Source organism: Paroedura picta, chromosome 12 (assembly GCF_049243985.1).
Source record: "Paroedura picta isolate Pp20150507F chromosome 12, Ppicta_v3.0, whole genome shotgun sequence".
Taxonomy (NCBI): Eukaryota; Metazoa; Chordata; class Lepidosauria; order Squamata; family Gekkonidae; genus Paroedura; species Paroedura picta.
In genome coordinates this window covers 2,844,069-2,870,910 of record NC_135380.1, presented here as the reverse complement: position 1 = coordinate 2,870,910, position 26,842 = coordinate 2,844,069, and the positions used below count along the sequence as shown (strand labels likewise).

The 26,842-nt window shown below is 55.0% G+C and overlaps 2 protein-coding genes across 6 annotated transcripts in view; both read left to right on the top strand.

Moving 5' to 3' along the window:
• DIXDC1 (DIX domain containing 1) overlaps positions 1-12,519 on the top strand; it is a 49,725-nt gene extending 37,206 nt beyond the window's left edge. For all 4 annotated transcript variants that reach the window (XM_077305368.1, XM_077305366.1, XM_077305365.1 and 1 more), the window contains 13 exons: positions 991-1,080; positions 1,173-1,226; positions 2,143-2,193; positions 3,203-3,307; positions 3,835-3,888; positions 4,187-4,279; positions 4,363-4,434; positions 5,367-5,453; positions 5,602-5,763; positions 7,111-7,177; positions 7,833-7,941; positions 8,086-8,194; positions 8,861-12,519. In XM_077305368.1, the coding sequence (XP_077161483.1) occupies positions 991-1,080; positions 1,173-1,226; positions 2,143-2,193; positions 3,203-3,307; positions 3,835-3,888; positions 4,187-4,279; positions 4,363-4,434; positions 5,367-5,453; positions 5,602-5,763; positions 7,111-7,177; positions 7,833-7,941; positions 8,086-8,194; positions 8,861-8,941 (1,134 nt within the window). In that variant the 3' untranslated portion in view covers positions 8,942-12,519. The remainder of the gene's footprint in view (positions 1-990; positions 1,081-1,172; positions 1,227-2,142; positions 2,194-3,202; positions 3,308-3,834; positions 3,889-4,186; positions 4,280-4,362; positions 4,435-5,366; positions 5,454-5,601; positions 5,764-7,110; positions 7,178-7,832; positions 7,942-8,085; positions 8,195-8,860) is intronic.
• A 2,200-nt stretch (positions 12,520-14,719) lies between these two features.
• On the top strand, positions 14,720-26,403 carry DLAT (dihydrolipoamide S-acetyltransferase). Of its 2 annotated transcripts, XM_077305337.1 has the most exons (16): positions 14,788-14,877; positions 15,026-15,065; positions 15,160-15,261; positions 16,009-16,133; positions 16,916-17,066; positions 17,438-17,564; positions 18,252-18,439; positions 19,023-19,167; positions 19,263-19,330; positions 20,801-20,899; positions 21,595-21,702; positions 22,598-22,713; positions 22,916-23,078; positions 23,466-23,602; positions 24,477-25,255; positions 25,373-26,403. In XM_077305337.1, the coding sequence occupies exons 3-15, from the start codon at positions 15,187-15,189 to the stop codon at positions 24,604-24,606; spliced, it is 1,632 nt and encodes a 543-aa protein (XP_077161452.1). In that variant the 5' UTR covers positions 14,788-14,877; positions 15,026-15,065; positions 15,160-15,186; the 3' UTR covers positions 24,607-25,255; positions 25,373-26,403. The 2 variants fall into 2 exon arrangements, with proteins under 2 accessions (XP_077161451.1, XP_077161452.1); XM_077305336.1 differs by having other exon boundaries at positions 14,720-15,065.
• The last annotated feature ends 439 nt before the right edge of the window (positions 26,404-26,842 follow it).

The following is a 26,842-nucleotide window of genomic DNA, read 5'->3' as shown; positions in this document are numbered from 1 at the left end:
AGGCAGAGCGGAGCGCATTTGCAGCCATCGGTGAGCGGGAGACACACAACGGCTGGGTGCCCTGTCAGAGTGAGGGCGCACAACGTACCCCCGGAGGACAGCAGGAAACCCTCCCCCCCATTTCTTTCCTCCATGCCCTGGGAGCCAGGAGAGGCAGCTGGCATTGCGACTGGCAGCTGCCTGGCATTGTTGCCCCCTCATCTCCCAGGAGAAGAGGGGAGCCGGCAGCTGATCCCCCTGCCCAAGACCCTGGATCTGAATGGTCAGTTTTGCTCTTCAAAGGCAGGCTGCATCCCTGAGAGAAACCCAATGAGTTGCCCTCTCCAGCTTCCTTCTGGGCAGAACTGGCACTCTGCAAGGTTCCCCCGCTCCCTGGACTGCAGAATGCAGCAGAACGAATCGGCCTGCTCCTCTCAGGACCGCAGACAGACTGTCCCTGCCAGTGGGTAGCAGTTGGGATCAAAGGCCGCTGCTGTCCTGCTTTAAAATCGCCATATCCTGAGATCCTTGTATCCTGCAGCGGCCTTTCTGATGACCTGCAGAGCGCTCTCTACAAGTAGTGTTCTTAATTTTCCATTTAGATCCTTCTCCCCTGGATGCTTGTCCAGCGTGGTCCCAAAAAGAGCCCCTAATGATGCTGCAGTCTCTCCCCCGTGCCTTTCGTTCTTTCAGGTGTCCTCTGAGGGTCCTTTCAAAGGGTATCTCGGTTGGCCTGCAGTACGAGAACTCGATTCGAATCCAGCAGGGCCTTAGAGACTGGCAAGGTTTCCAGGGCAGAGCTGTTCGATTCTCTGACTTCTCTGATTCTCAAAGGCTCTTGGTATCTCAGGTGCTATTGAACTGGAATCCAGCTCATCTGAGGAGAGCTTTCGTTTCCACTCACACCCCCAGCTGCCTGCCAGCTGTTGGAATGGACACAGGCATTCTTTTCTGCTCTGATTGAATATCTCCCTGACAGGCCCGCCTTTCTCCCCTTCCTTCTTTGGCCAGGCCTTGCTGCTCAACGGATCCTTACCGGAGGACGAGCAAGAGAGGTCATTTGCCCTTTGCGACCGCGAGGCCTGCCCCGAAGAGCAGCTGGTGAGTGGGAACGCCCGTCCCGTGCTGGGAAGGGGCTTGCTCGTGGGGCTCTGCACAAGCGGCTGTCAATAACAGCACCGTTTTGCACTCAGATCATCACCCGAAGCCGACTGGACCAGAGCATGGAGGAGAATCAGGAGCTCAAGGTAAGCAGCTGCAGGCGGAAGCCAGTGGGAGAGCTTCCGCTGGGGCCAGGGAAGCTAGAAAGGTTTTAGGGATAGACGCTTTCAACAGCCACAGCTCTGACAACTCTCGAAAGCTATTACCACCCCCACCCTAATGCCTTCTGTGTAGGTTCAAGGGGGTGGTAGGTGACAGTGGGTGAGCGATAGGGTTGTGAGTGTCCTGCATAGTGCAGGGGGTTGGACTAGATGACCCAGGAGGTCCCTTCCAACTCTAGGATTCTATGATTCTACCTCCCGCCACCAAAATCAAACCCTCTTGGTCTCTAAGGTGTTGCTGGGCCTGAATCTTGGAGGGTTAATTATTGAATTCTTCAGCTTCCTCATCAACCCCGGCGCTTCCATGTTCTCTCCCCTCCACCCTGTCCTGGCCTTGCTTCACTCTTCTGCCTCCAAAGCCGCTCAGGCCCTGTTCAGCCCTTTCCTGAAACGGTGATTTCACTTTGGAAGACTCTCCAGGGTGACCCCATGATCTGGACAGAGTCGTATTCATCGGGGAGATCAAACCAGTGGAGGAAAAAGCAAACTCCGCAGCCTCTGTTCCCTTTGGGGCCGGGGCCGGGGCTTGGCCGGGAGCCCAGGGCTGTGGCGAGGAGCCGCGTTCTCAGCCGGCGACTGAAAGGGGGCTGTCAGGGGACCGAGGGCTTTCCCATTTGCTCTTTAATGACGGGTGCTTCAGGGAATAGAGGATCCCCCGTGGGGATGGGGGAGCATGGCTTAATGTGGGAATGGATTTGGCCTCATTAAAATGATTCCTCCTCCCGCATTTTGTTTGGATGGTTTTTCAGGAACAAGGGGTTTCTTTTCAGGGAGAGGGGGTGCTGTTTAGAAGTGATGACCTGGAGATGTCGTTGTAACCTTCACTCTGTCGAATTTGCAGAAGGAACTGCAGAAGCACAAGCAAGAAGCCAGAAATCTGCAGGGCGTGAAGGTGAGGAAAGAGAGGGTTGAAGGAGAGCCCAGAAATGATCCCACGGGATCTCCACGGTTGGCGGCCAGGCTCTCCTCCATGTCTGGGTATCAATCACAGGACGAAAAGGAACAAGAAGGAGACATCTAGAAATCTGCCTCTATGACAGTGCAGGGGAAAAAAATACTTCCTAGGAACTTCTGGAGGAGCTCGTAGTGCATGTGGTAGGAACGCAGGCTTAAAGAGACAGGGAGGGATTTTGGATTCCGTTCTCTTCTTTACGAGTGGAAGGTGAATCAGAGCAGCGGCCTGGGAGTGGTGAATGTCAGGCCCCTGCAGCTGATGCCGACATTACAGGAGACACACGGAACATCTCACCCGCATGCAGACGTTCCTAGGGGAAAGGGTCTAAAGTCGTCCAGGGCCAGTGGAAAACATGGCGCGCAGACGGGAGAGGGGCCCACAAAGAGCAACGTGAGCAGCATTGGCATTTGTGCTGAGTGTGCAAATGCGGATTTATGGGTCGGGCTGCAAGCACTCTCCTTAACGCTGACGCTGGGCAGCAAAACGAGGGAGGAAACTGCCTTTGTTCCAGGCTTCAGTTTAGAAGGGGCAGAGCAGGATGAAAGCGGTACGGCCCAGGCTGCAGACTGCCCACTTCATCTGCGGTTTGAGAGCCGGTCTGTAGCAGTCCGTGAGACCTTTTGAGACCAATAGCTTCAGGTCCGGCAGCGAGAAATGCAGCGTTCGATGCTCTCGGCTCTGAGGCCCTGGCTGATGCAGGCCTGTTTCTGCCCTGGAGGGTGCCTCTCTGCTCACCCAACGAGCCCCAGAGACCCAGCCGCTGGCAGAGAGGCCTTTGGGGGACGCTGGCAAGTCAGCTGCAGATCAGCTTGGGGGCTTGGCGAGTCCAGCCTTAGTCTTCTCTTCTGGGTTGACCAGCAGAGGTCTCTTCCCCCTGCTCCTATGCTGCCAGCCCACCCCGTGGGGCCCGCTGGCCTTCTGTCAGGGGGTGCGTTTCTTTTCCCAGGATGCCTTGCAGCAGCGGCTGGCCCAGCAAGACGCTCTGATCCTCCAGCTGAAGCAAGAGCTGCTGAGAGCCAACATGGACAAGGAAGAGCTGCACAGCCAGCATGTGAGCATGACCTTCATGTGTGTGCGCACGTGTGTGTGTGAAGTGATGCCAAGTTGTGGGCAACCCGTGACAACCCCATAGAGACTTCCTGGTAGGGTTCAGAGGTGGTTGGCCACCGGCTGCCTCTGTAGAGGGACCCTGGACTCCTGGGCAGCCTGCCCCCGAGCCTGCTTTGCTTTTGAGACTGGAGGAGGTCGGGCTCACTTGGGCCGTCCCAGTCAAGAGGTCCTCCTCCTGCCTCAGGCTGCCTCTGCGGAGGCCGAGGGGCAAGGGGATGTCTCGGGGGGAGTTAGAATGCAGGGAGGGGCCTGGCTGTGAAGGTGAAGGGACAGCAGTCACAAGGGAGAAGCCACCAGCCAAAGAGTCCTTAGTGGCTGCCCAATTCCCTGCTGACCCATTGGTGGTTCTGTAGGGTGGAAGCAGCAGCGGGCAGGAGCAGGCCAAGGTGGGGTCTTGCGGAATGCTGGACTAGCGCAGAGGAAAGGCCATGCTGAGCCCGCCTGACCTGGCGCCTTGTGCTTCCACAGGCCGACCTGCAGAGGAAGGTGGAAGAGAGGAACCGGCTGCTGGCGGAATACAAAGTAAGGGAGCCTCTCTGCCTCTCCAGGGTCGGGGAGGGGCTGTGCGGTCCTTACAACTGCGGCACCCCCCAGATGTGTCTCTGGAGCCTCTGCATCTCTGCGCTTCCTCGGCCGGTGGCTGAGTTGTGCAGTGTCCCTGTGGCATCTCATTGGCCCAGAAGCCTGAGTGGTGGGGGGATCCGGCTGCCATTCCCCATGAAGCTCCATCTCTGTCGTGCCCACCTTTCCTCCTGCCTGGAGCAAGCCTGGACCCCTCCAGGGTCCCTTGCTGACGTCCTCCGTTCTTCCCGTGCTGCAGAAGGAGCTGGCCCAGAAGGACCGGCACCTACACCAGCACCAGGCCAAGATGGATGAGATGTTGAGGCAGCTCTCCGAGGCCAGCTACCAGCAGGTAGGGTCCCCGTGCCCCCCAGCCCTGCAGTGTCCAGGCCCTCTCGTCCCTCCCACCCCTTGACCCTCTGCTTCCCTCTGCAGGCAGACTTGGAACGGGAGCTGGAGCACAAGGAAGCCCTGTTGGCACAGTGGATGAAGAAGGAGGCCGAGGAGGTGGGTGAGGGGATGATGAGTGTGTGTGTGTGTGTGTGGGGGGGGGGATCTTGTGCAGATTGCACACTGCAGACAGCGGTCCTAAGGCTGGACTGCTGGGGGAAGAGAAGAAGACGAAGACGAAGGTGTTCAAAGTGGTTCTGGGCAACCCCTTCCAGCGAGTGTTTGAGGCCCTTCCTAGCCTCTGCCTAGCAACCCCCACCTTCCTTGGGAGCCTCCCGTCCAAGACCTGACCCTCCCAACCCTCCTTTGCTGCCACGTCCTGACGAGATCAGGCTAAACCGCAGTCCTGGGCAAAGTTTCGGAGGGCAGCCCTGTCGGACTGCGTTCAAAGAGTTAGAGACCAACAAGAGTTTCGGGGTCTGAGCTCTCAAGAGCCAAAGTTTTCATGAAAGGGAGCTTTGATTCTCTCAGGCAGTGCTGGCCAAACGGTGGCCCTCCCGATGCCCATGGACTACAATTCCCATGAGCCCCTTATGCCCCTGAAACTCTCGTGGCTCTCTCAGGTGCCACTGGACTCGAACCCGACTGTTCTGGGAGCATCCTAGGGAAAGACAAGCCACAGGAGGTTCCTCGGCCAGGAGCTGAACCCAGCGCCCTCCTGGCTTCTCAACTGAATTGTCAAAGTGACCCAACACGGGCTCATGAGTCAGTATCTCCTGTCACTCTGTGCTTCAGGCAGGCCCTCTTAGAAATAAAAAGTACCGTACATGCTTGTCGGTTTATTCATTCTTTACCTTATTCTTTTTTAAAAAGAGAAACCTTCTTTTTAAAGTGCAAACGGTATCTGGGACTCGGAAGGGAGGAGGGGTCTCGTAATGACACCACGAGCACTAGCCAATAGCACCGTGCAGAGCTGGCTTCTGGTGCCCACTGGCAGAACTGCCCTCCCCCAGCCTGGCTTGGAGTGTGATTTTAACCTTGGCCGGCAGGTAATCGCCTACGGCAACCACAGCTCTCAGACCAACGGCTTCCTGCAGCCCTCAGGGAAAGGAGCAACGTCCACGACGCACAGAGGGGTAAGTACCTTCCTCCTCCTTCTCCTCCTCCTCCCTTGGCACTCGGTGGAGCATCCTCACCTGGCCAAGAGGTGGGACCCGGGGACGTGGACGGAGGGCCTCGGCTGCTGGCTTCCGCCTCCTCATTTTCTGCCACCTGCCCGGACAGACCAACGACCTGCAGCTGGTGAGGGAGGCCCTGCGGAGTCTGCGGAACAGCTTCAGCGGCCACGATCCTCAGCACCACACCATCGACAGCCTGGAGCAAGGCATCTCCAGCCTGATGGAGCGGCTGCACCGCCTGGAGGTGCAGAAGAGGCAGGAGAGGCGGGTAAGAGGGGCTCCCGGGCCCAGTTCAGCAGCTTCTCTGAGGCAGCATCGCCCTCTAAGCAGCACGCCTGCTCCGTCTTTGCAGGGGATTTGGGTCAGAACTGGGTGGAAGTGTCAAGCAAAGGGGTCGGGAAGAAGGCTGAGGGATGCAGGAGTCCCGGGATCTCGCTCCAGTTCAGTATGCCAAGACAGGGAGCTGAGGGACCCCCGAGGACCCCCTGACCCAGCAGCCCTCGGAGCAGATTGTGTGCCAGGAGGGCTCCAGAAGGCAGGGTGGGAAGATGCATCCTGCTCAGGGCTCCTGTTCTTCTCTGGGCCAGCCACACACCTTCCACCAGATACCGTGGACCCTCCAGATGGTGATCCCTCCCCCGGGAAGCAGTGCAGGCGAACATCTTGCATCCTGGAGGCAAAAGAAGCCACCGTGGGCGGCTCTTGCTGCAGGGCTTTGGAAACAGTCCCCACTCAGCCCATCCTTGGGGGTTGCTTTGCTGCTGTGCTGGGTCCCCAGCCCCTTTGCCTCTGGCCGGCACTGCCTTTAGCCAGCATCACCCATCTGTTGTTTTCCTTCCCACTGACCTTTCAGCTGAGGAGGGGGTGCCTCTCATGCCTCCAGGCCACTGCTGGGTGGTGGGCAAAGCAGATGGGCCGCTTGCCCCCAGAGTCTTGCTCGTGCTGCTCTGCAGTGCGGGAAAGGGGTCAGTGGAGAGCTAGCTGCCTACACTGGCTGGTTTTTATGCTTTTTAAATTGAATCATTTCATTTCATTGCTCGGGTGTTCTAATGTCTTTTCCGTTCACTGCCTCGTGGACACGGGTCAGGAGGAAAGGTGGCATGAAAATGATTTTAAGGATCATGGTAGTGCTGAGAATAATAACAACCCACAAATCCACCCCCCGGGCAAGGCCCTTTTCCTTGCCCAGGATTCCTTTGGGCTTTTGCTTCGTGCAGCCTTTCACTATCATTACGAACCGGGGAGCTGGCCCCTTGTTTTCCCCCTGCTTGTTACGTTGCTGTTTTAACTGGTTGAATCGTTTTCTACTTAACCATACGTATTCGTATCGTAGTCATATTAACTGCACTTCAAGCATTGTAAGGCTTAGATCCTGGACAGAGTCACAAAAAAATGACATTCGAGGTCTCTTCCACCCACATAGAGCAGTCCGTTTTGTGCATCTTTGGGGCTTTTTGGGGACGGGTGGGGCTCAGAGCCAGGGCCTGTTGTGGGGCACGAGACCTGAACCCCAGCAAGGGGACTGTTCCTTCGTAGTCATGAGTGCCTGTGAGCCTGTGTGGGACTCCATCCTTCATTCTTCTGGCTTCCTTCCTCTCCCCCCCCCTTCCCCCAGGGTCGAGGGAAGTCACCTGCCGGCCACCCAGCCAACGACTGCAGAGACTCCTGGCCTTCCAACTCCAGTGAGTGAATCCAGAGCTGCCCTTGTCCTGCCCAAGGCTGCTGCGTCCAGCTCCTCCCAAGAGACGGGGAGGACTCCTTGCAAGCTTCTCCTCCCTTGCAGGGTTGCACGGATTTACATGGGGAGCCCCCCTCAGCCTCAACTGCACTGCCCGTGGCCCAGCTGCTCCACTCAGCAAGGAGGGAAACGAGAGGGCCCGTAGCCTCCTAGCCACCCCCGGGGCTTGGCCTGTTGCTGCCACAGCCTGTGGGAATCTGCGGGGGGGGGGGGGGAGGGTGCTGCAGCCTTTGGCCATGAAGGAGGAATGAGAAATATTTGGGACAGGAAATGCCCCACTGGGCCCTGTTCATGCCGGTTTATTGCAAGCCAGTTCTGCCATCTAGTGGCTACAGCTGGTAGTGTTGCCTTCCATGGTTCGATCTGTGGGGCGTCCAAAAATTCTGGCAGTTCGTTGGGACTCTTCCAGGGTACATTTTTATACCAGCCAATCGGTTGAAATTTTTCCAGGGTCCCTGGCAAAGCCAGTTCTTGCGTTTCCCAGCTTGGCCACCCAAGGTCCTTCCGAAAAAGGGCTGAATTGGGGACGTTCTGCCTGCGAAACCCGAGTTCCCCTGTGCAGCAGGAGACTGACTTCCCCTGGCTTCCTTTCTTGGCAGAGCTCCCTCATTCTCACAGCACCCCAGCGATGGGCGGCAGCACCTGCACCAAAGTGCTCTACTTCACGGATCGCTCCCTCACGCCTTTCATGGTCAACATACCAAAGAGGTGAGGCCCGGCAGCGGCCCTGCCTTGTGTCCCCGCGGTGAGAGCCGGGGGGGAGGTGGCTGCAGCTCCTGGTGGACTCTCCCTCCCTTGGCCGGCTCCGTGGGGCCAGCTGATGTACCCTCCCTGCTCTCCCTGCACAAACAGGTTAGGTGAGGTGACCCTGAGGGACTTCAAAGCGGCCATCGATCGGGAAGGAACGCACCGGTACCACTTCAAGGCCCTGGATCCAGAATTTGGCACCGTCAAAGAGGAGGTAGGAGACACCGCTGGTAATGACTCTGAGCTTTTTAAAAATTTTGCACACAGAGCTACCTCTGCTTGTGAATTGTTCAAGGGCCAACTAGTTACAGATGACTTACAGGAACCCTATAGGTTTTCCAAGGCAGGAGTCATTTAGAGCAGGGGTCGTCAACCTGTGGTCCTCCAGATGTCCATGGACTACAATTCCCATGAGCCCCTGCCAGCTGGCAGGGGCTCATGAGAATTGTAGTCCATGGACATCTGGAGGACCACAGGTTGACTACCCCTGATTCAGAGGTCTGTCTGCCTGCCTGTCTGGTGATTTGTATGCCGCCCCCTCAGTTGCCCGTCCAGGGGTGGTTTACGAAGTCTAAAGCCTCAAAAAAACAATTATTCACATAGATAAAACCAGGTCAAGAGTTATATACAAGCACAATTTAACGTTGCTGCATCAGCCTTAATGACTGAGATCACGTTGCAACCAGCAAGATGTTAGCTTACTGAGAGGGGACGGGGGAGGAAAGGAGGGCAGAGGGGGCAGAGGGGAGGCCCGATACTTTCTGTAGCTGTTCTCTAGCCAGCCTCAGCCCTCGCCCCGGAGGAGGAGCGCCATCTTGCAGGCCCGGCGGATTCCGAGCCTCCTTGACGAGGTTCTCTCTCTCCTCTTCCTTCCCTACAGGTGTTCCATGACGATGACGTCATCCCTGGGTGGGAAGGGAAGATTGTCGCCTGGGTGGAGGAGGACCACGGGGAGAACTGATCAGACCCCCCGCACACCTTTGATCACAAAACTCTGCCACTGATTGCGGCGCTTGCCGGGTACCAACCAAAAAAAGGCGAGAACTGGGATGCCTCCGATTCCAACTGCCAAAAGAAAGAAACGGGCTTCTCTGCAAAATGACGGGTATGGCTTTCCTCCATGTGCGAGGCCATCCGGCCCTCTCGTTCTGCGGCCAAATGTTCTCATCTCCAGACCTCCGATGCTGCTGGGAACCAACCGGCTCTCCCCTCTTTATGCCATCTGTGCTGGCCTTCCCCCTGCTTCTCGTTCCTGCTGCTCTCAGGAGCCCAGATCACTTCCATTGGTGGCCCTTAGTTTACCAGACCCCCTGCCCTTACAGACGCCCCCGCATCCACCTCGGCTGGGCAGGGCGCTTGAAGCCTCAGAAATGCTTGCCCCCTGAGCGTTCCTCTTCTGACACCGGAAGCCCAACAGAACCTTCCCTGGAGAACAAGAAGCTGGATGGAGCCTGCTTGGTCCCATGCAAACCGTCAGGGCGATTCTGATGCTTTTGCTGTTCTGCTCTTGCTGCTCTGGAAGAGTCGAGGCGTTTGGAGCAACTTTCATTTTGTTTCGGGATGGGGGTGAGGACTCTCTTCTTTGCCTCAATACCTGCGTCACCATCTCGCTTTCCTTTTGGCAAGGAGGGTGCAGGAACAATGTCCCGGAATACAGCTCCAGGCATCAAACAGGACAAGTTTGCGCGTCTCTCTGGGTGCTCTTGGATGAACGGCAAAAGAAAGAGAGAGCGAAGCAGGAAGAGCGCAGAAGGGTGACCCTGGGCAGGACGACTTCTCTGAGGCTCTGAGCTCCTGCCTCACAGTATTGCCTTGTTCCCATCACTGGCTGGTCTCTTTTCCACCCAGCTGGGCCTGAGACCCACCCAGGACCCTGCACTCTCATGGCTTCAGTTTCACGTGGCTCTCAACACCGAGTCACTGGCGCAAGTGAGGCCACTGCCCAAAAGCGTCCTCCAGAGAGCAGCAACAAGGTGAACTCCGGACTGTCGAGCACAATGCGCTGGGGAGCATTAGCAGAGCCAAGCGGACTTCTTTTGGGGCCATCGCGTCCGCTGCAGGCGCCTTGAGGCACCGGGTCCCTTTCTCCATCACCGGCCCCCGGCTTGGAGAAAACATGATACCGTTGAGACAGAACTGGAAACCAAGTGCAGAGCTGGCTTTACAGAAGAAATAATTCCTTTGTCGTTGGGCTGCATGTTTTGTACTTACACTTCTCCATACAGCCAAGCTGATCCTCTCGCAGGCGTGCCGGACATCACGTGGCTGAGACCCCCGGGAGATCCCCCGATACGCACACGCCCTCAGCCTTGCTGAGTCGCCAAGCGGGCCGCCTTGTGTGCTCCCAGGACTTTACGCTGTGCTCTCCCGGTCCTCCAGCGCTCTGCCACCCCCCTCTCCACATGGCTTCATCCGTCCTCGCATCCCAGCGGTTTGCTCTCGGGCCAGGTGGCAGCCCCGCATGTCCCCGCTGCATGCACCCCGCACGAGCCTCTCCACGCCAGACTGTCTGCGTCCGCAGAACAGTTGAAGGAAAACTTGGGTTTTATCATTTTATAGATTCAAATGTGTCCTTTTTTGTAAACTTGTTCCTGTTTTCTGGAATTATTTTATACCTGTTGATGTCATTGTCACAGTTCAAGGACAAGTGTATATTTTTATACTTGTGTGTCGTTCTCCCCCCACCCCCACCCCATGTATATCTCTGCACCCAAAACAGCACTGTATTTTGTCCATTTTTCCAGAGGACGCTTCTGTGTTTTCTACGGCCTCCTGTCTGACAGCACCTCATGCGGCTTCTACAACCAGCTTTCGTGTAGGATGAAGGCGTGGCAGGTTCTTAACGGTTTTCTCTTTTGCCAGCAGTTTTGTGTACAGGCAGCTTCTGTGTGCTGCTTGTCATGCCACGCCCTAATCGGTTTTTAGGAAGAGCAGGAGTGCCTTTCTCACCCCCTTCCTGTTGGGCACATGACTCCGCATGGCTCAGATGGATTTCGAAGGAAATGAAGGATTGTAATGAAGGATTTGGGGGGGGGGGGGGCAAGGCGGACAGATTTCCGAAATTACTGGTCACGAAATTACTGGTTTCCCCGTTGCATGAAATTGAGTGGGCTGCAAGATGATGGCATGACTTTATCGTGACTAAAAAGGCAAAGGAAACAGGCAGGATCTTTTCAGCAGGGATTTCTTCCGCTGCAATTGTGTTCCCTCTCCCCTCTCATATGGCCCTCGTGCCAGGAATGGCCTCAGTCACCTCTGGAAAGACGTAAGACTCTCTGCCACCGATGCCACGCTCGATGCCACCGATGAAGTCTTCGTGGGGTTCCCCTGTGGCACCAGCTGCCGATGCGGTTGGGCTTCCACAAGATGGGGCTTTCCCATCACCCCCTGCCCAGTCCCCAGCCCGACCACAATGTGGGGAGGAGCTTTTTCACAGGGTGTCTTCATGGGCAGTCAAAATAGCAAGATACCTTTTCCATCCCTCTCGGTCGCTGATTTTAAAAGAATATGTTTTTTTTAAAGCCCAGAAGCATGGGGGAGGGTGGGCACGGGGGCAGGAAATGTGGCACCCATATGAGCAGGAGTGGGCAGTCCTAAAAGAAGGCAGTCCTCCGGGCTTTGCCACAACCTTTCCCAAAACAGAGCAGCCAATCAGGTTTTGGAAAGCTGGGGGAGGCCTGGGAGGGGCACAAAACCCACTCACTGGAGGGACGGGCTCCCTTCTGACAGCATCAATTCACCCGCCTGCGAGTGACCAGCAATGAATCCACTGGGGTTTAAATGCACCGTAAGTACACAGAGTTACAGTCCTCATCTTTTAGCATTAATGCCCTGACTGACCCCCCCCCCCACACACACACACAGAAATCCTTCTGCCAGCTTTAACCCCCCACCCCAAATGACCTGGCTTGTTGTTCCTGCAGAGGAATGAGAGGTATTCTTAAGCCCCCAGGCAGCCCTTTTCTCTTCTCCCTAGGGAGCCACTGGTCTTAGGGAGCCCAAGTAGCAATTTCCAGCACTCCACCCCCCCCCCCCAAAATACCCCCCACACACACACCTCCTGCAGTTTCCAGGATCTCCCAAGAGAGGCCGTGACCTACTGGTAGGAATCCTGGATGTGTTTGTGACCCAGCCGAGCACCAAGATTCTGTCTGCTCCCCTTTCCGTGGGGAAGGCACAATACGGCCAGGCGGTGGGGAAGCAGGGAATAAAATGAACTGTTTGCAGAAGGAGAAGCTGCTCTCGAAGAGACTGCAAAGGACAGGCCAGTCCTCTTATCTCTGGTGGACCCTTGCCGTTGTGGCTTCGATTTGTTCCCCTTCATTTCAAAATTGCTCTTCTGGTTTTGTACATTTGCAGTGCTGCCAGGCCAGCGCCGTGTAAACTGTTTGCAAACATGACTGTTAAAAGAAGGACCACTCTCACCTTTTCTGTGCACTGGCCCAGAGAGACGCGGAGCTGCTTCACGTTCCTCTGATTTGCGGACCAAGCCTTTAAGAGAGGGGGGCAAAAAGAACATTCATTAAAGAGAGTTCGGGAGCCGTGTGTGATTCCCTTTCTTTGCGGCGGGGAGGGAGGTCTTCTGAAGGCACCGGGCCAAGGCATGCGTCTTCTGCAGGCGTCATCAGACGCGCATGGTGTCTTTGTGCCTTGCTGGAGGAGAGAGAACCATCTGTTGGCGAGGAGGCGACAAGAATGACAGTGTAAGTTGGGTGCTGGCCAGGCCCAGGGTCTTTGTCTTCTGGGTCCCGGTTTGGCATTTTGGATAGACATGGTTGGAATCCAGCCCTTTCCACACCCTAGAGACGATGCTGGCAAAAAGCCTCATTTTGTTTTGCGAGAAATCGTGGAAAGGAAACCTGCCAAGGCCCTCTTCCGTGAGTCATGGCCTGTTTTCGCGGATGTGGCTTGGGTGAAGTCAAGGAAAAGGGGGTTTGCTCAGGAGCTGTGAGACGCCTCCTCCGAAGGACAAAAGCATCTGGATACATGGGGCAGTTCTGGCCCCCATAACTCGCCCCATAACTCACTTGTGGAGCTGGAAGAAGTACAGAAAAGGGCAACCAAGGCGATGAGGGGGTTGGAGGAAGCCTGCTGGGACTTTTCAGTTTAGAAAGGAGACAATTTAAGAGGGATGGGGGAGAGGTTTAAAGGATTGTGCAAGGGGTGGAGTTGTAAAAGGTAAAGGTATCCCCTGTGCAAGCACCGAGTCATGTCTGACCCTTGGGGTGACGCCCTCTAGCGTTTTCATGGCAGACTCAATACGGGGTGGTTTGCCAGTGCCTTCCCCAGTCATTACCCCCCAGCAAGCTGGGTACTCATTTGACCGACCTCGGAAGGATGGAAGGCTGAGTCAACCTTGAGCCGGCTGCTGGAATCGAACTCCCAGCCTCATGGGCAAAGCTTTCAGACAGCTGCCTTACCACTCTGCGCCACAAGAGGCTCACAAGAGGCTCACAAGAGGGGTGGAGTTGACCAGATGAAATTTCTCTCCCTCTCCCCAAAAGACAGCATCTGATGAAGCTGATGGGCGGTAGGTTCAGGATGGACGAAAGGAAATACTTCTTTACACAGAAAGCCATTCAAATGTGGGATTTGGTGCCAGAGGATGTAGTGATGGTGGGCATAGACAGCTTTAAAAGGGGCTAGACAGACGTCCTCCAAATCTAACGTTTTAACTATCAGAGGCACCAAACTTCTGAATCCCAGAGCCAGGAGGCGACCTGGGGGGAAGGTCTTGGCCTCTATGCCCCATTGTCCCTTAAGTGGAACTGGGTGGCCCCTGAAAGATAGGGCTGGATTACAGTCTGATCCAGCAGGTCTCTTCAGATGTTTTTATGAAGGCCTCAGCCTCTGTGCCCTGTTGTGGGCCAACCAGAGGAACTGGCTCGCCCCTGCATGAGACAGGACGCTGGACTGGTCTGACCCAGCTGGGCAGGGCACTGCTTATGTCCTTGGGGTATGTCCTGAAGACAAGAGCATCCTTTGACTCCAAACAGGAGTCAGGTTCGTAACCCCATGGAAGACAGCCCAGCTTTGGCATCAGGTAAAACGAATCAGGATCATTCTATCCGGGCTGCCACAAATCATTGATCTTCCATTTTTAAGTTTCTATTAAGCTACTGAGTTTCTGAAGCTATTTTGTTATGATTATGATTATACGCATTCTCGAAGCACGTATTAATATAGTCCTCCTCTCCCTGTTTAGCACGGGATGTCATGATGGATGGCTGCTCCCAATTTTATTTTGAAACCTGGAGAATGCCTTTTTTAAAAAGTTGTTACAGGACTCGTGTGCAGTGGCCTCTCTCTTTACAAGGCCTGTCTGCCTTATACCCAGAATTCACCTTTGTTGGTCTCAAAGGTGCGCCTGGCCTAGGGATGCCACTTTCCAGGTGGGGCCTGGAGATCCCCTGCAAAGAAAGCTCCCCTGCAGACTGCGGAGAAAAGGGCTGCTTGGGAGGGAGGAATGAGGGATGCCAGCCTCCAGGTGGGGCCTGGGGATCCCCTGGAAGGAAAGCTCCCCTCCAGACTGCGGAGACCAGTTCCCCGGAGAAAAAGATCCCGCGCCCTCCCGGCTCCCCCTCCCCGAGTTGGCAACCGACACAGAGTCGCACCCGGGCGAGGCGCCCTCTGGCGGCAGGAGCTGGCGCGGCCTCCCGCTCGCCTGTCCCTCCGCCCCGGCCCGCCCCGCCCGCGCTTTCCGGCGCCTCCCCGCGTTTTGCGACAGTGTCGCGCGCGCCCGTGCCGTCCGGCGCTGCCCGCTCCGGAGCGGAGGAGGTCACTGGCTGAGGCGCCGCCTGGCTGGCTGGGCCGCTCTGCCGCTCGTGCTCGCGGTGCTCGTGGCCGGGATGTGGCGCGTGCTGGCGCGGCGCGTGGCCCGGGAGTGCGCGGCCCCGCAGCGGCGGGCGTGGGGGGCGAGCGGGTGGGGGGCGCGCCGGGGCTGGGCGGGGGGGCGGGCGCTGGGCCCGGGGGTCTCCCGCCCCCAGGCCCCCCCGCCCCTGCTGCTGCGGCCGCCCCCCCGCGCCGCCCCCCCGCGACCCCCCGCGCGCGCCGCCGCCAGCAGCCCCCCGCCGCCCCACCAGCAGGTGAGGACCCCCCTGGGAGGGGGGAGGGGAGGGGAGGGGAAGGGTCCCCCTAGTGACCCCCCGGTGACCCCCCCTGCGCCCCCCCTCCCCGCAGGTGCCTCTGCCCGCCCTCTCGCCCACCATGCAGATGGGCACCATCGCCCGCTGGGAGAAGAAGGAAGGCGACAAGATCAACGAGGGAGACCTCATCGCCGAGGTACCCACACCCCTCCTCCTCCTCCTCCTCTGCGGGCCGAGGGACAGCAGGGGCAGGGCCCATCCCTGGCGCCCTCCGAGCGGGGAGTCCTGATCCCGGGAGGCCAAGGGGAAGGGGGCTCTGTGCACCCCTGGAGTGCTTTCGGTCGCAGCCCCGGGAGGAAGCCAGAGTCCCGTAGCACCCAAAAGACAAGCGCCGTCCGTGCCCCACTTCTCAGCAAGGTGCTGTTGGACTCTGCTCTTTTCCGCAGGTACAGACAGGCAGACTAGCCTGGCCAGCCCCCTGGGAATGCATGGCTTCCCAAATGCCCTTGGCTTAACAGCCTGCAAGGGGGGTCAGCCCGTCTCCCCCTGGGTTGGCCGCTTTCCCTGCAGCCCTCGTGGGCTTTTCCAGCCCTTCCTCATAACAGGGCCAAAGTACGATAGCCTCAGTTTAGGCCCTTTAGCATTCAAGGGAGAGTTCAGGCCGGCTTTCCTCTAAAACCCACTTGATATATGTTTTTTGCCAGTATGTGGTACCCATAATATTCTCTTCCAACACCGCATTTTGCATTAATCAGTGCCTTCTGGACAACCCCCTTGTAATTGTTTCTTCCTCTCCTTCTGCCTCGGCTCCATCCTGGCCGGAGTCTCTGCAGGGGGGCACCTTGATAACTGGGGGGTGAGGGGTGGGGTGAAGCTCCAGCAAATGCGCTGGAGATGTTGGGGGGTTTCTCTGCTGTCACAAACTGGCGGTGTACACATGAAGGTGGAGACAGACAAAGCGACGGTGGGATTTGAGAGCCTGGAAGAGTGCTACATGGCCAAGATCCTGGTGCCGGAAGGAACGCGGGATGTTCCCATCGGAGCCATCATCTGCATCACCGTAGACAAGTGAGTGGGCTTGAGCTGCCTCGCTTGCTGCCGCCTGTTCTTGCTTTCTTTCTGGCCCAGCCGCTCTGTTACCGAGGGCCTCTCTGTCTATCCTTTTCTGCTTCCTCTCCCATCTCAAATCCCTTGTCAGCAGCGATGACTCCTGTTTGGGCTCCAGAGCCTTGCTCCTTAGATGCTGCATTAAACTGGCTTATTGTGCCAGGCCTCAAATTGACGAGGCATCCCTATTTCCTAATCCCCTGAAAGCCCACTTGCCCTTAGACCAGGGGTAGTCAAACTGCGGCCCTCCAGATGTCCATGGACTACAATTCCCAGGAGCCCCTGCCAGCGAATGCTTCCCCTTCCCTGTTTTTGGTAATGGCTATGTGGTTTTATGGATATGGAATTAATTTAAAATGTTGCTTTTAATTTACGCGCACTGCTTTGAAGAAGAAGAAGAAGAGTTGGTTCTTATATGCCGCTTTTCCCTACCCGAAGGAGGCTCAAAGCGGCTTACAGTCGCCTTCCCATTCCTCTCCCTTTGGGGGCCTTGATCAGAGAGAAAGGCAACACAGAACCTTTTTTAATAAGTTGATTCGGAGGCTGAGCTTTGCCATAGCGTCTTTCTCCTTTCTGCCTGGTTGGACAGGGAGCCTGTCTTCTGTGCTGTCCACAGGACCTGCAACTTGACTGCTGCAATCAGGTGTTCTGTGGCGGTGGAATGGGGTGTCCTGGGTGTCCCCATTCCAGTGCCCCAGTGGTCACTTCCCTCTTGCTTCCCACTCCTTCCTGCCTTCCCCTAGGCCAGAGCTTGTTGATGCCTTCAAGAACTTTGCCTTGGATTCTGCGGCCCCTGCAGCCTCAGTGCCTCCCCCTCCTCCAGCGGCGCCGGCAGCTCCCTCCACGCCACCCCCGGCTCAGGCTCCAGGCAGCTCCTACCCACCCCACATGCAGGTACTGTGTTGGCCCCCATCAACCTGCATCTCTCTTTCATAGGTCATTTGTTTTTGTTTGCCCAATTTCCTTTCATGTACTGTAAAATCTTTGTAAGCCATAAGCAATATCATGGGGGGGTCCGTCCATTTGCCCTTGCTGTGGAAATGAAGAATAAGTAGGTCTGCTCTTAAGGTTAGGGGGGGGGGACTCATGGGGTGACCTTGTCAGCAGAATCACCCGTCCCCATCTGCAGCAGCTGTAAAGGCTGTGCTGCCACATGCCAGAGCCGCAATGTAGCTACCCCGTTGGCCAGGCCTCGTGCGTCTCCTTCCCCTGGATGGCTGGGATCCAGTAGGTTAAAAGGCTGCTCTGCACTCTCATTTCCCTAGATCACCCTCCCCGCCCTCTCGCCTACCATGACAATGGGCACAGTTCAGAGGTGGGAGAAGAAGGTCGGGGAGAAGCTGAGCGAAGGAGACTTGCTGGCAGAAATTGAGACCGACAAAGCAACGATAGGTGAGAAATCTCCCGACTCCCAATTAGCCCCGGATTTGGGGGAAGGTTTCTGCTCGGGTGTCAGAGAGGCCCCAAAGGAAGTAATACAGAACTCCATCATGGACAGGCCACGGCTTGGTGACATACAGCACCTGGTTCACATGCAGGAGTTCCCTTGTTCAGTCAATCTCTGCATCTCCAGTTAAAGGGCTGCAGATGCAGGGAAAGATCTTTTTCTACCTGAGACCCGGGAGACCCACTGACTGTCGGACCAGATGGGCTGACAGCCTGACTGAAGCAGGGGCTGTAGTTCAGTGACAAGAGCATGTGCTTTGCTTGCAGAAGGCCCCATCTTTGACATCTGCAGTTAAAGGGCCCTGGTAGCTGGACAGGAAAAGTCTTGGAGCATGGCCACCTGTCAGAGTTCAGAGTAGACAGTACCAAGCTGTCTGGACCAGTGATTCTGGCTCTGCGTAAGACACCCTCATGAGTTCATTGTGAGTCTTCTGGCTCTTTGCTAGAAATTGCCCTGGACTCGATCACTCCATGACAGTCCCTTCCCCATCCTTGCTAACAGTTTATTTGCAGCTGACTCAGCATTTGTGCTCTGGAGTGTAAGCACGTGGCTCTAGTGGATCTTAGTGCAGTGGAACTGGGGGTTGTGATGCTTTCCCTCCCAACCGTTTCTTCCCTCCCCCCCCGCCCCAGGCTTCGAAGTACAAGAAGAAGGGTATTTGGCCAAAATCTTGGTGGAAGAAGGCACACGGGATGTGCCCCTGGGAACCCCGCTCTGCATCATCGTGGAGAAGGAGTCGGACATTGCCGCCTTCGCCGACTACAGGGACGCCGGAGTGGCTGATGTCAAGCCCCCGACCCCAGTTTTGCCACAGAGTCCTGTAAGGACAACCTCTGCGGTGCCTTCTCTGATTGGGAGGGGAGGGGGAGGAGTCATGAGGCCCCCAACCGCTTGAGCCCACATTCTTCAGAATTCCTTCTCTTACCCAGGAGGGTTTTGCGAATGGGAGTCCCCGCCCCCAAGCAAGCTCTCCATGGGGATTGGCAGTCTGGCTTATGCAGCCTGCTTGCCGGTTTTGGCCTGCCCTCTCCTACGCTCCCTTGCTTGGAGTGAAGCTGTCCGTCGCAACGTGGCTCAGCTATCTGGGGAGCTCAGGCTGCTTCACCCACTTCCTGGTGCTTGTTCTGTCCTGTGCGCTTGAGCCTCTTCTCTCTCTCATCCTTTTTCTGACTGGCTCCCTGACCAGCTCCCATTTGGATCCTGCACAATTAGACCGTGCCTGTGCTGGCACAAGGCCATCATTTTGTTGGGCGTGGGGCTGGAGGGAGCCTTGGCCCAGCCCACCACGGGTCCATTGGCCGTGCAAACTCAAGCCCCGGTTGGGATAGGCACATGAGGGGATACCGCAGGGGGCTTGCAAGCCAGCCACTGACTCCCTACCATGCCTTCTCCTTTCTCCCAAGGTGGCAGCTGCTCCTCCACCACCACAGCCCCCATCGGCAGCCCCCGCTTCAGCTAAACTTAGCTCACCTAAGGGCAGGATTGTGGTCAGCCCCCTGGCCAAGAAGCTGGCAGCAGAGAGAGGGATCGACGTGTCACAAGTGAGAGGTGAGTACCTGTCCTCGGCATGCCTGCGGTGGCTTGGGCACAGTCCCACCCTTCCCGGCGTTGCTTAAAATGTTTGTGTTCCACGTCCTCACCAGGCACGGGACCAGATGGGCGGATCACCAAGAAAGACATAGAATCGTTTGTGCCATCCAAGGTTGCCCCGGTGAGTAAATCTGGATCTCTGTTGACAGGCTGCTTCTGCCTGGGCTGGGCCTGGATGTTTTAGGAGATACGGAGGGCCTTTCCATGCCGGAGCTCAGTGCGGGGTCTGGGATAGGTGTGATGATGCCAAAACAAGACCCCTGGGCACCTTCCCTCTGCTCCTGGTAATTCTACTGGTCCAGGGTGTGTTGTCTCGACAGACCAGGCCATGGCTGCTGTAGTAATTGAGAACGGGTGCACAGTCAGCCATATCATAGAGCTTGTTTGCTAGGAATGGGAAGCCTGCAAACACTGTAACCTTAATCTCAGTGAAACGGGGTGGAATTATGGGTAAATGGTAGAGAGCTTTCTCCATCACCAGCACCAGCTGAATGTCTTCATGGGGCCTGCAGCCTCAGGTTTGGTGCATGCAAATTAAGATGCTGTGCTCGGCTTGTGTATTTTATTTCTCATCTCAGAATAAACAGGGACTCAAGGCGGATTATGCAGTCAATACTGGGGGACCCTCAGGAACCAGTGCTCGAGGTTCTGAGAAGTCTGGAACTACCAGAAAGAACTGAAGCGTACCCAAAGTATTATTGTGACCCTTTAAGTGGCGCAGACATTATGCCATAGATTCTTACTAAACAGTAAACTATACCCAGTCGTATAGAACTTATAGGGAGAAAGGCTTTCGCAGACTTGGGAAAGATTTTGAAGGGCAGAGATCAGTGGCAATGTGTAGATGTGAAAGCCCAACCTTAAGGAGGAGTGAGAGAAAGAATTATGGACCAGGAGAGAATGGCTGAAAATACCATGGCCTGCAAGAAGAACAAATCGATCTGTTCTCAACCAAAGCAAACCCAATGATCTGTGAACAAAAATTCTCCTTCTTGGGGCCCATAATGTGTGCAAATGATGGATTACGAAAAACAGTTATGCTTGGAAAGATTGAAGGAAGAAGAAGAGGCAGAGAAAGAACAAGATGGATGGATAGAAGCAAAGATATCAGCAGACTGATCTTACAAAAACTTAAAAGAAATGACTGCGGGCAGAGTTGGATGGCGGGCCTTGCTTCAAAAGGGCACCATGAGTCCCTGACAGAACTGAACAACAAGTGATAGACGGTCCCAGTGTATATTCCAGCTGTTAGGATGCCTGCATATATGCCCCCCTTGGGTGCTGTGTCCTGGCCTTGCCAGGCTTGTCCTGCCTGCAGCCTCCACCTCACCCCTCCCCCTGGAGCTCTCACTTAGACTGCATTGAGGGCAGTGGGATTGGGAGCTGCATTTTTTTCTGTGCGCTGGAGAAAGACGGGAAAAGGGACGGTGGCAGGGTTTCAGAATTGCGGTCTTTGTATGTGGAAAAATGAGGACACTCCATGATGCCTCCATGGGCTTCCCTGAACAGGAATGAGCGGTCATCTCTCTTGGGGGGGGGGGGTCTTCTCTGATCCGTGTAATTGTTCACTGGAAGTCTTTTCTCCTGGCAGGCCCGGGCACCTGAAGCAGCTCCTCTGGCTGTGCCAGCAGCCGCTCCAGCCGTTCCCCCGGGAGCTTTCACAGATATTCCGATCAGCAATATTCGCAAGGTAAGGAGCCTGACCGTCCCCCTTTGCAGGGATCTCTGCTCCCCACGGCTCAGGAGCAGAGGGCTTGCGGACTGTTCCTCTCCCCTAGGTGCTGTGGTGGGCTGATGGAAGAGGGAGAGTATTAAGGAAATCCAGTAAGGTGTTGTAACATCCTCTCCAGCACCTTACGGAGGCCCCGTGAGCGCACAGCATAAAATAAGGGCGTGGCAAGAACTAGACCATTTCAGAAGTTTGTTTCAGAGGCCAGCTCTGTGGATCGGCCGCAGAACCGTGAGATTTTAGCCCTGTGGCATCCTCAAGGCCTGCCACATCTTTCAGGGTAGGAGCAATCGGGACTCAAAGCTCTGTAGTGCGGGATAGCCAGCCATCTCGCCAGCTTCCACCCGGTAGCTGTGCTGGTCTCGAAAGTGCTGCTGCACTCAAATCCAAGCATACTATTTCAAGGGGTAGATGGGAGGAAGACCATTTCCAGATGCTCCTAAGTGTAGAAGCAGTCCCTGGCCATTCAGACACACACACACACGCACAAGTTGACCAGGATAAAACGTTTCTGTCTGATGTGCTGCTTTTCTGCTTGCGAGAAACATTCCAGGGGGAATATGCCACCGTGAAGTCCTCCCCCCCAAAGAAAGTCCTGGTCCGATTGGTTGTGCTTCCTGGGTCGGCCGGATGTGAACCTTTGCCCTTGCCCGCAGGTGATCGCTCAGCGCTTGATGCAATCCAAGCAAACGATACCTCACTACTATCTCTCTGTTGACGTGGACATGGGAGAAATACTGTTGCTAAGGAAAGAGCTCAACCAGGTAACTGGCTGCTCCCGAGGCTGTTGGGAGGCCTTTGGGGGGAGGGAGAGGGAATCCGCTTGGGCCGCAATGAGCTGCTTCGTGCCTCTCTCGGTGATGGTTTCAAGTTTCCCCAAGTTTCCCTTGAGGGGCGGAGGAGATCCTGGAGCGGGCTGCTCTGTGCTCTGCCTGCCTTCCACGGGTATTGCAGCAGGGCTGGGATCTGTGTGGATCCCTCAAGGGTCAGGTTCCCCCCCCCCCCCCTGTGCAGAATGTCAGAAGAGGCAACCTGAGATGAGATGCACAAAGTGAAATCTGACTAATGTGGGGGCAGCTTAGGAGAGGGGGCAGGCTTTGCTCCCTAGGGAACGGCGTCATCAGGGCCAAATTGAGGAGAGGCAGCTCAGGCAGCCTTTTACAGGCCTCTCCTCTGGAGCCTGCCGCTTGGGGAGAAAGAGCCAGCCAGCCAGACTGAAGCGGGGAGGGGGAGACAGTGTTGGGAACGGAGAGCAAGCCAGGCTGTGAGAAGACATGCAGCCTGCTCTGGCTCTTGTTTGCTCCGAGGAATTTATTTAGTTAATTTCTCCCTCACTTTTCTCCCTAAGTGGCTTACTACAATCTCTCTGACTCCGTTTTGATGTAGGTTAAACAGAGAATGACTGGCTTAAGGTGACCCAGGGAGCTTCTGTGGCTGAGTGGGGATTTGAACCAGATGCTAGCCTGGGGCTCTGACCCCTACACCATGCTGGCTCTTACTTGGTTAAGGATTGTGTAGGCTCCAGGGGGAGAGCAGCCATTCTTGTGGCTGGGGGGGTGGGGGGCAACCATGGTGGGAAGAAGCAGCCACCCTCCTCTCTGCAGCTCTGGAGGAGGAGCCCTTCTGCAGATGCTGCCATCCTCCTTCTTGTCTTTGCAGGAGACGCCAGAGAACGTGAAACTCTCTGTCAATGACTTCATTATTAAGGCTTCAGCGCTGGCTTGCCTGAAGGTGCCTGAAGCAAATTCCTCTTGGCTGGACACAGTCATTAGGCAGTAAGTGGACAGTCCTGAGATGACCTCAAGAGCCCTCAAAGTCCCTGGGGGCTGTGGCTGATTGCTGGGGAACTTCTCCTGCAGGGGAGTTAAGTGAGGTCAGAAGGGCCTGATTAGGGCTGCAAGAAGTGCGGCCTCTCTCAGTTTAAACCTAGGTGCTTTTTTTTTAGTCTTGCTTGTTCTTTCTTTGTGCCTCTTCCAGGAATCACGTGGTTGATGTCAACGTTGCAGTCAGTACCCCAGCAGGGCTCATAACTCCAATTGTGTTCAGCGCGCACGCAAAGGGATTGGCTTCCATTAATCAAGATGTCGTAACGTTGGCAGCCAAAGCTCGCGAGGGCAAGCTCCAGCCACATGAATTTCAGGTGTGGAATGTGGACATGGAGATCCTCCCCAAAGCTGCCATTGCAGTCTGGGTGGCCAGAAAACTTGACCTGCATGACTGTCCAGGGTGCAAATTTGCAGAGTGTTTAGGGGAGGGATTATGGCTCAATGGGAGAGCCTCTGCTTGGCATGCAAAAGTTCCCAGGTTCAATCCCTGGCATCTCCTGTTCAAAATGGTAAACCTTCTGCTTGGGACCCTGGAGAGCAGCTGCCAGCCTGAGCAGACAATACTGACTTTGATGGATCGAGGGTCTGGTTCAGCATAAGGGGGCTTCCTGTGTTTGTGTGTCCTCTTCTATTGCAGAGATGACACCCTGCCAGGCACAGTGATCTGGAACGCAACATTGATGCAGTGTGTTTCTTGACAGGGTGGAACTTTCACGGTCTCAAATTTAGGAATGTACGGCATCAAGAACTTCTCTGCCATAATCAATCCACCCCAGGCTTGCATTTTAGCAGTTGGTGCTTCTGAGAAATGCCTGGTGCCGGCAGATAACGAAAAGGGGTGAGTGTGTCCAAATGCCCTCGGGTACGAGCTGGTGAGTAGGGGAGCGGCTCTGGGGCCTTCCAGTAAAAGGGGACATTTGTGGGCAGGCGCTTCCCTCTTCCCTTGCGGTTGCAGAACCCTCAGAGGGGTGATCGGAGGCAGTGCCAAGGGATGTGCAAATCCTTAATCAACCCATCAGTGGGTTTAGAAAAAACCCTGACTGTTTGTGAAACCCAAGTTTTCCCTGAATGCTGTCCAAAGCACGCTTGCGAGTGTGCATGCACAAGACTGGCCTGCTTTTGTAGCATTCGTTCTGTATATTTCGACACTTTCTCTGACAAAACAAGTGGTAGCAAACGGAGCTGCCTGGTGCCCAGTCGGTGTGGATACGGCATAATAGCTTCTGCTGCAGTACAACGCGATTCAGAAACCAGGACTCTGAACGTGGCTGTTGAGGAAATACCATTTTCTTTCATTATATCTGTGCTCTGCATCAGGCCAAATGTGCTCGGCTTCCTGACATTTGATGTCTCCTCACATCTGCAGTGCGCTTATTAGTGTCTCTTCATGTAGACATTTTGGCTTGTAATCCACTTTGAGGTTTGGTGAGAAAGGCAGGTTATAAACTCAGGAAATGAAAACAAGTCGAGGGGGGGAGCTTTGGAAGGGCCTGCTGGAGAACTACTGCTGGTCAGAGCAGGCGATGGTAAGTGAGGAGATCAAAGGCAGCTTCATAGATTCATCCAGACTAATTTTCAAGAAAGCTCCAGAGGTGCAGCTGCAACCTGCAGGGAGGGTTTTTAAAAAACAGAACAGTAGATTTTACCAGGAATTTGTTTTCGGGGCTAGGTTTTAAGGAAGTTAAGCATCTATGCCATATCTCCCCACCCAGGTTCGATGTGGCCAGTGTGATGTCTGTGACCCTGAGCTGCGATCACCGTGTGGTGGACGGGGCTGTCGGGGCCCAGTGGCTTGCCGAGTTCAAGAAATTCCTGGAGAAGCCGACGACCATGTTGCTATAATCTCCCCCTCTGATCCTTCAGGACTGATTTGGTCACATCACTTCATTCTAAAGAAGCTATTTATATATCTAGCGTTTAGACTTTTAAACCAAATGTTCCTTTCTTTATTTTTTAAACAAACATATATATATATATATATAAATATGCATACAGTTGCTGGTGATTTTTATTGCCAGCTGTACAGATTTACTAGTTTGCAAGCACTTTCCAGAAGCAAGTACAACCATGCTGTATTTTGTACGGTGAATGAATTTGCAAACTTCCCCCATCTTACAATGTACCAGCTGTGTCGAATCATGTGAGGAGCTTGTGCTTCTGTCTGATCAAGGGAACAAAGGCCAGGCCCATCCCAGCCATCTGAAGGCCCTGTTGGAGTTCCCCAAAGCAAGCAGGCGGGATTGCAAAAGGCTTTAAAAAGACGAAGGAGAGACCTGAAAGAGGGTGGTGGGTGGAGAAATGGCCGGTCCGGCCTTTCTGTCTTCTCCCCTCGACTGCTAGATGTCTAGTGAGGGATGGAGAGGAACAGGCCTCTTGAGGGCTCGCATTTCAGTTTATTTGGGGAATTCAGTGTTCATTCAGGTTTTTCTAGTTGTCGGAACCCTTTGAAAGCACTTTAATGCAAAAGGGAATTGTACCGTCTACACCAGGGGTAGTCAACCTGTGGTCCTCCAGATGTCCATGGACTACAGTTCCCATGAGCCCCTGCCAGCAAATGCTGGCAGGGGCTCATTGGAATTGTAGTCCATAGACATCTGGAGGACCACAGGTTGACTACCCCTGGTCTACACCATACTGCAAAAATGTCATTTGAACTGTTTCTGAAAAAAATTGCTTCATCTGGAGAACTTACAAGTTTTTACCCCCACCCCCGGGGAGGGGGGAGGTTTGGTCCTTCCTGTTATAATTAAGAAGATGCTGCTTCACTCTAAGCAGGAGGTGCAGTTCAGGGGGATGGTGTAATTCAAAAAAGGGGAGGGGGATTCATCCATATGCCCACATTTGAATTTTTTTTGTTTCCAAGCAAGGGAACAGAGGAAGTTCTGGTGGGTGTTGAGACCGAAGGCAGTACTGCTAGGCTGCAGCCGGGTCACTGACATGAATGTAAGGACAGTTCCCCTTGTTGGAGCCCAGGACCACAGCAGAGAAGCCCTTGGTTGGTTGGTTCTTCCTGGCTGCAATCCAAGGAAATTTGATGTACCCGGCTTCCCTTGAAGCAGCGGGGACAAGTTCTGTGAGGGCTGACGTCCCACCCCCTTTCTGGAGATCAGAGATGCTGCTGGTGCCGCAGCATCACCGTCTCGGGCATCCAAACTCCAGGAGCAGCATTTCTTTGCAGTGTAAATAGTGTAGAAACCTGAGTGGTGGGAAATGGTTTCCTTTCCGGATTGGGCCCAGAGGCATTGACGGCCGCGTCCTGTGGTGGGAAGGAGGCAAAAGTAGGAAAACACTCCCCTGGTTTGCGGTCCCAAAGAGGATCACGTGACATGACCGAGAGAGCGGAAACTCGCCCTTGCATTGTTCTGTACTATGTGCATTAAGTATTGTCTCTTGTAAAGTTGTGTTCCCAAATCCACTCAATATACAGAAAGAGGTTCTACTGTGGAGATAAAGAATATTTTTGTGAGACCACCTAACAATGGGTGTCTTCCCCCCCCCACCCCGATTTTGGTTGAAGTCATGCCTAAAACCATTTGGAAGCAGGTTGCACTAAAAATGAATTTAAAAAATGTCCTCAGTTCCAAACTGGGCTCGTGGGCCCTTGTGTTGCATTAAACGTTTGGAATTTATCAGCCTGTTCTTCCTGGTTCCCAGTACTTTCTTTGTGTGTGTGTGTGTGTGTTGATAGGTAATCCTACTTCTAATACCAATTGCGAAGCTGCATACCTTGCTGCATTGTATCCTCCCCTCCCCCTCCCCCCGGACAAGAAAGTGACTCAAACTTGTCCTACCTGGAAGAGACAAGTGTAGGTAGTAGCTTTTTCATGTGAGCTGTGGATGGTTTGGAGCTGCTCTGGATGGCGCTGAGCTATTTCTTAGGCTCCCAGGACTATTGAGGCCTTTTCTTGGAAATAATCAAAACTTGACTATTTTGCAAGGGACCATGAGGAATGGCATCGTGGGAAAGCATCTGTGTAGCATGCAGAAGGTCCCTGCTTCAATCCCCAAGTAAAAGCATTTGGTGTGCTCAGCTTCCCTTGACACAGCTGGGACACGTTCTGTAGTGGCCGGTGTCCCT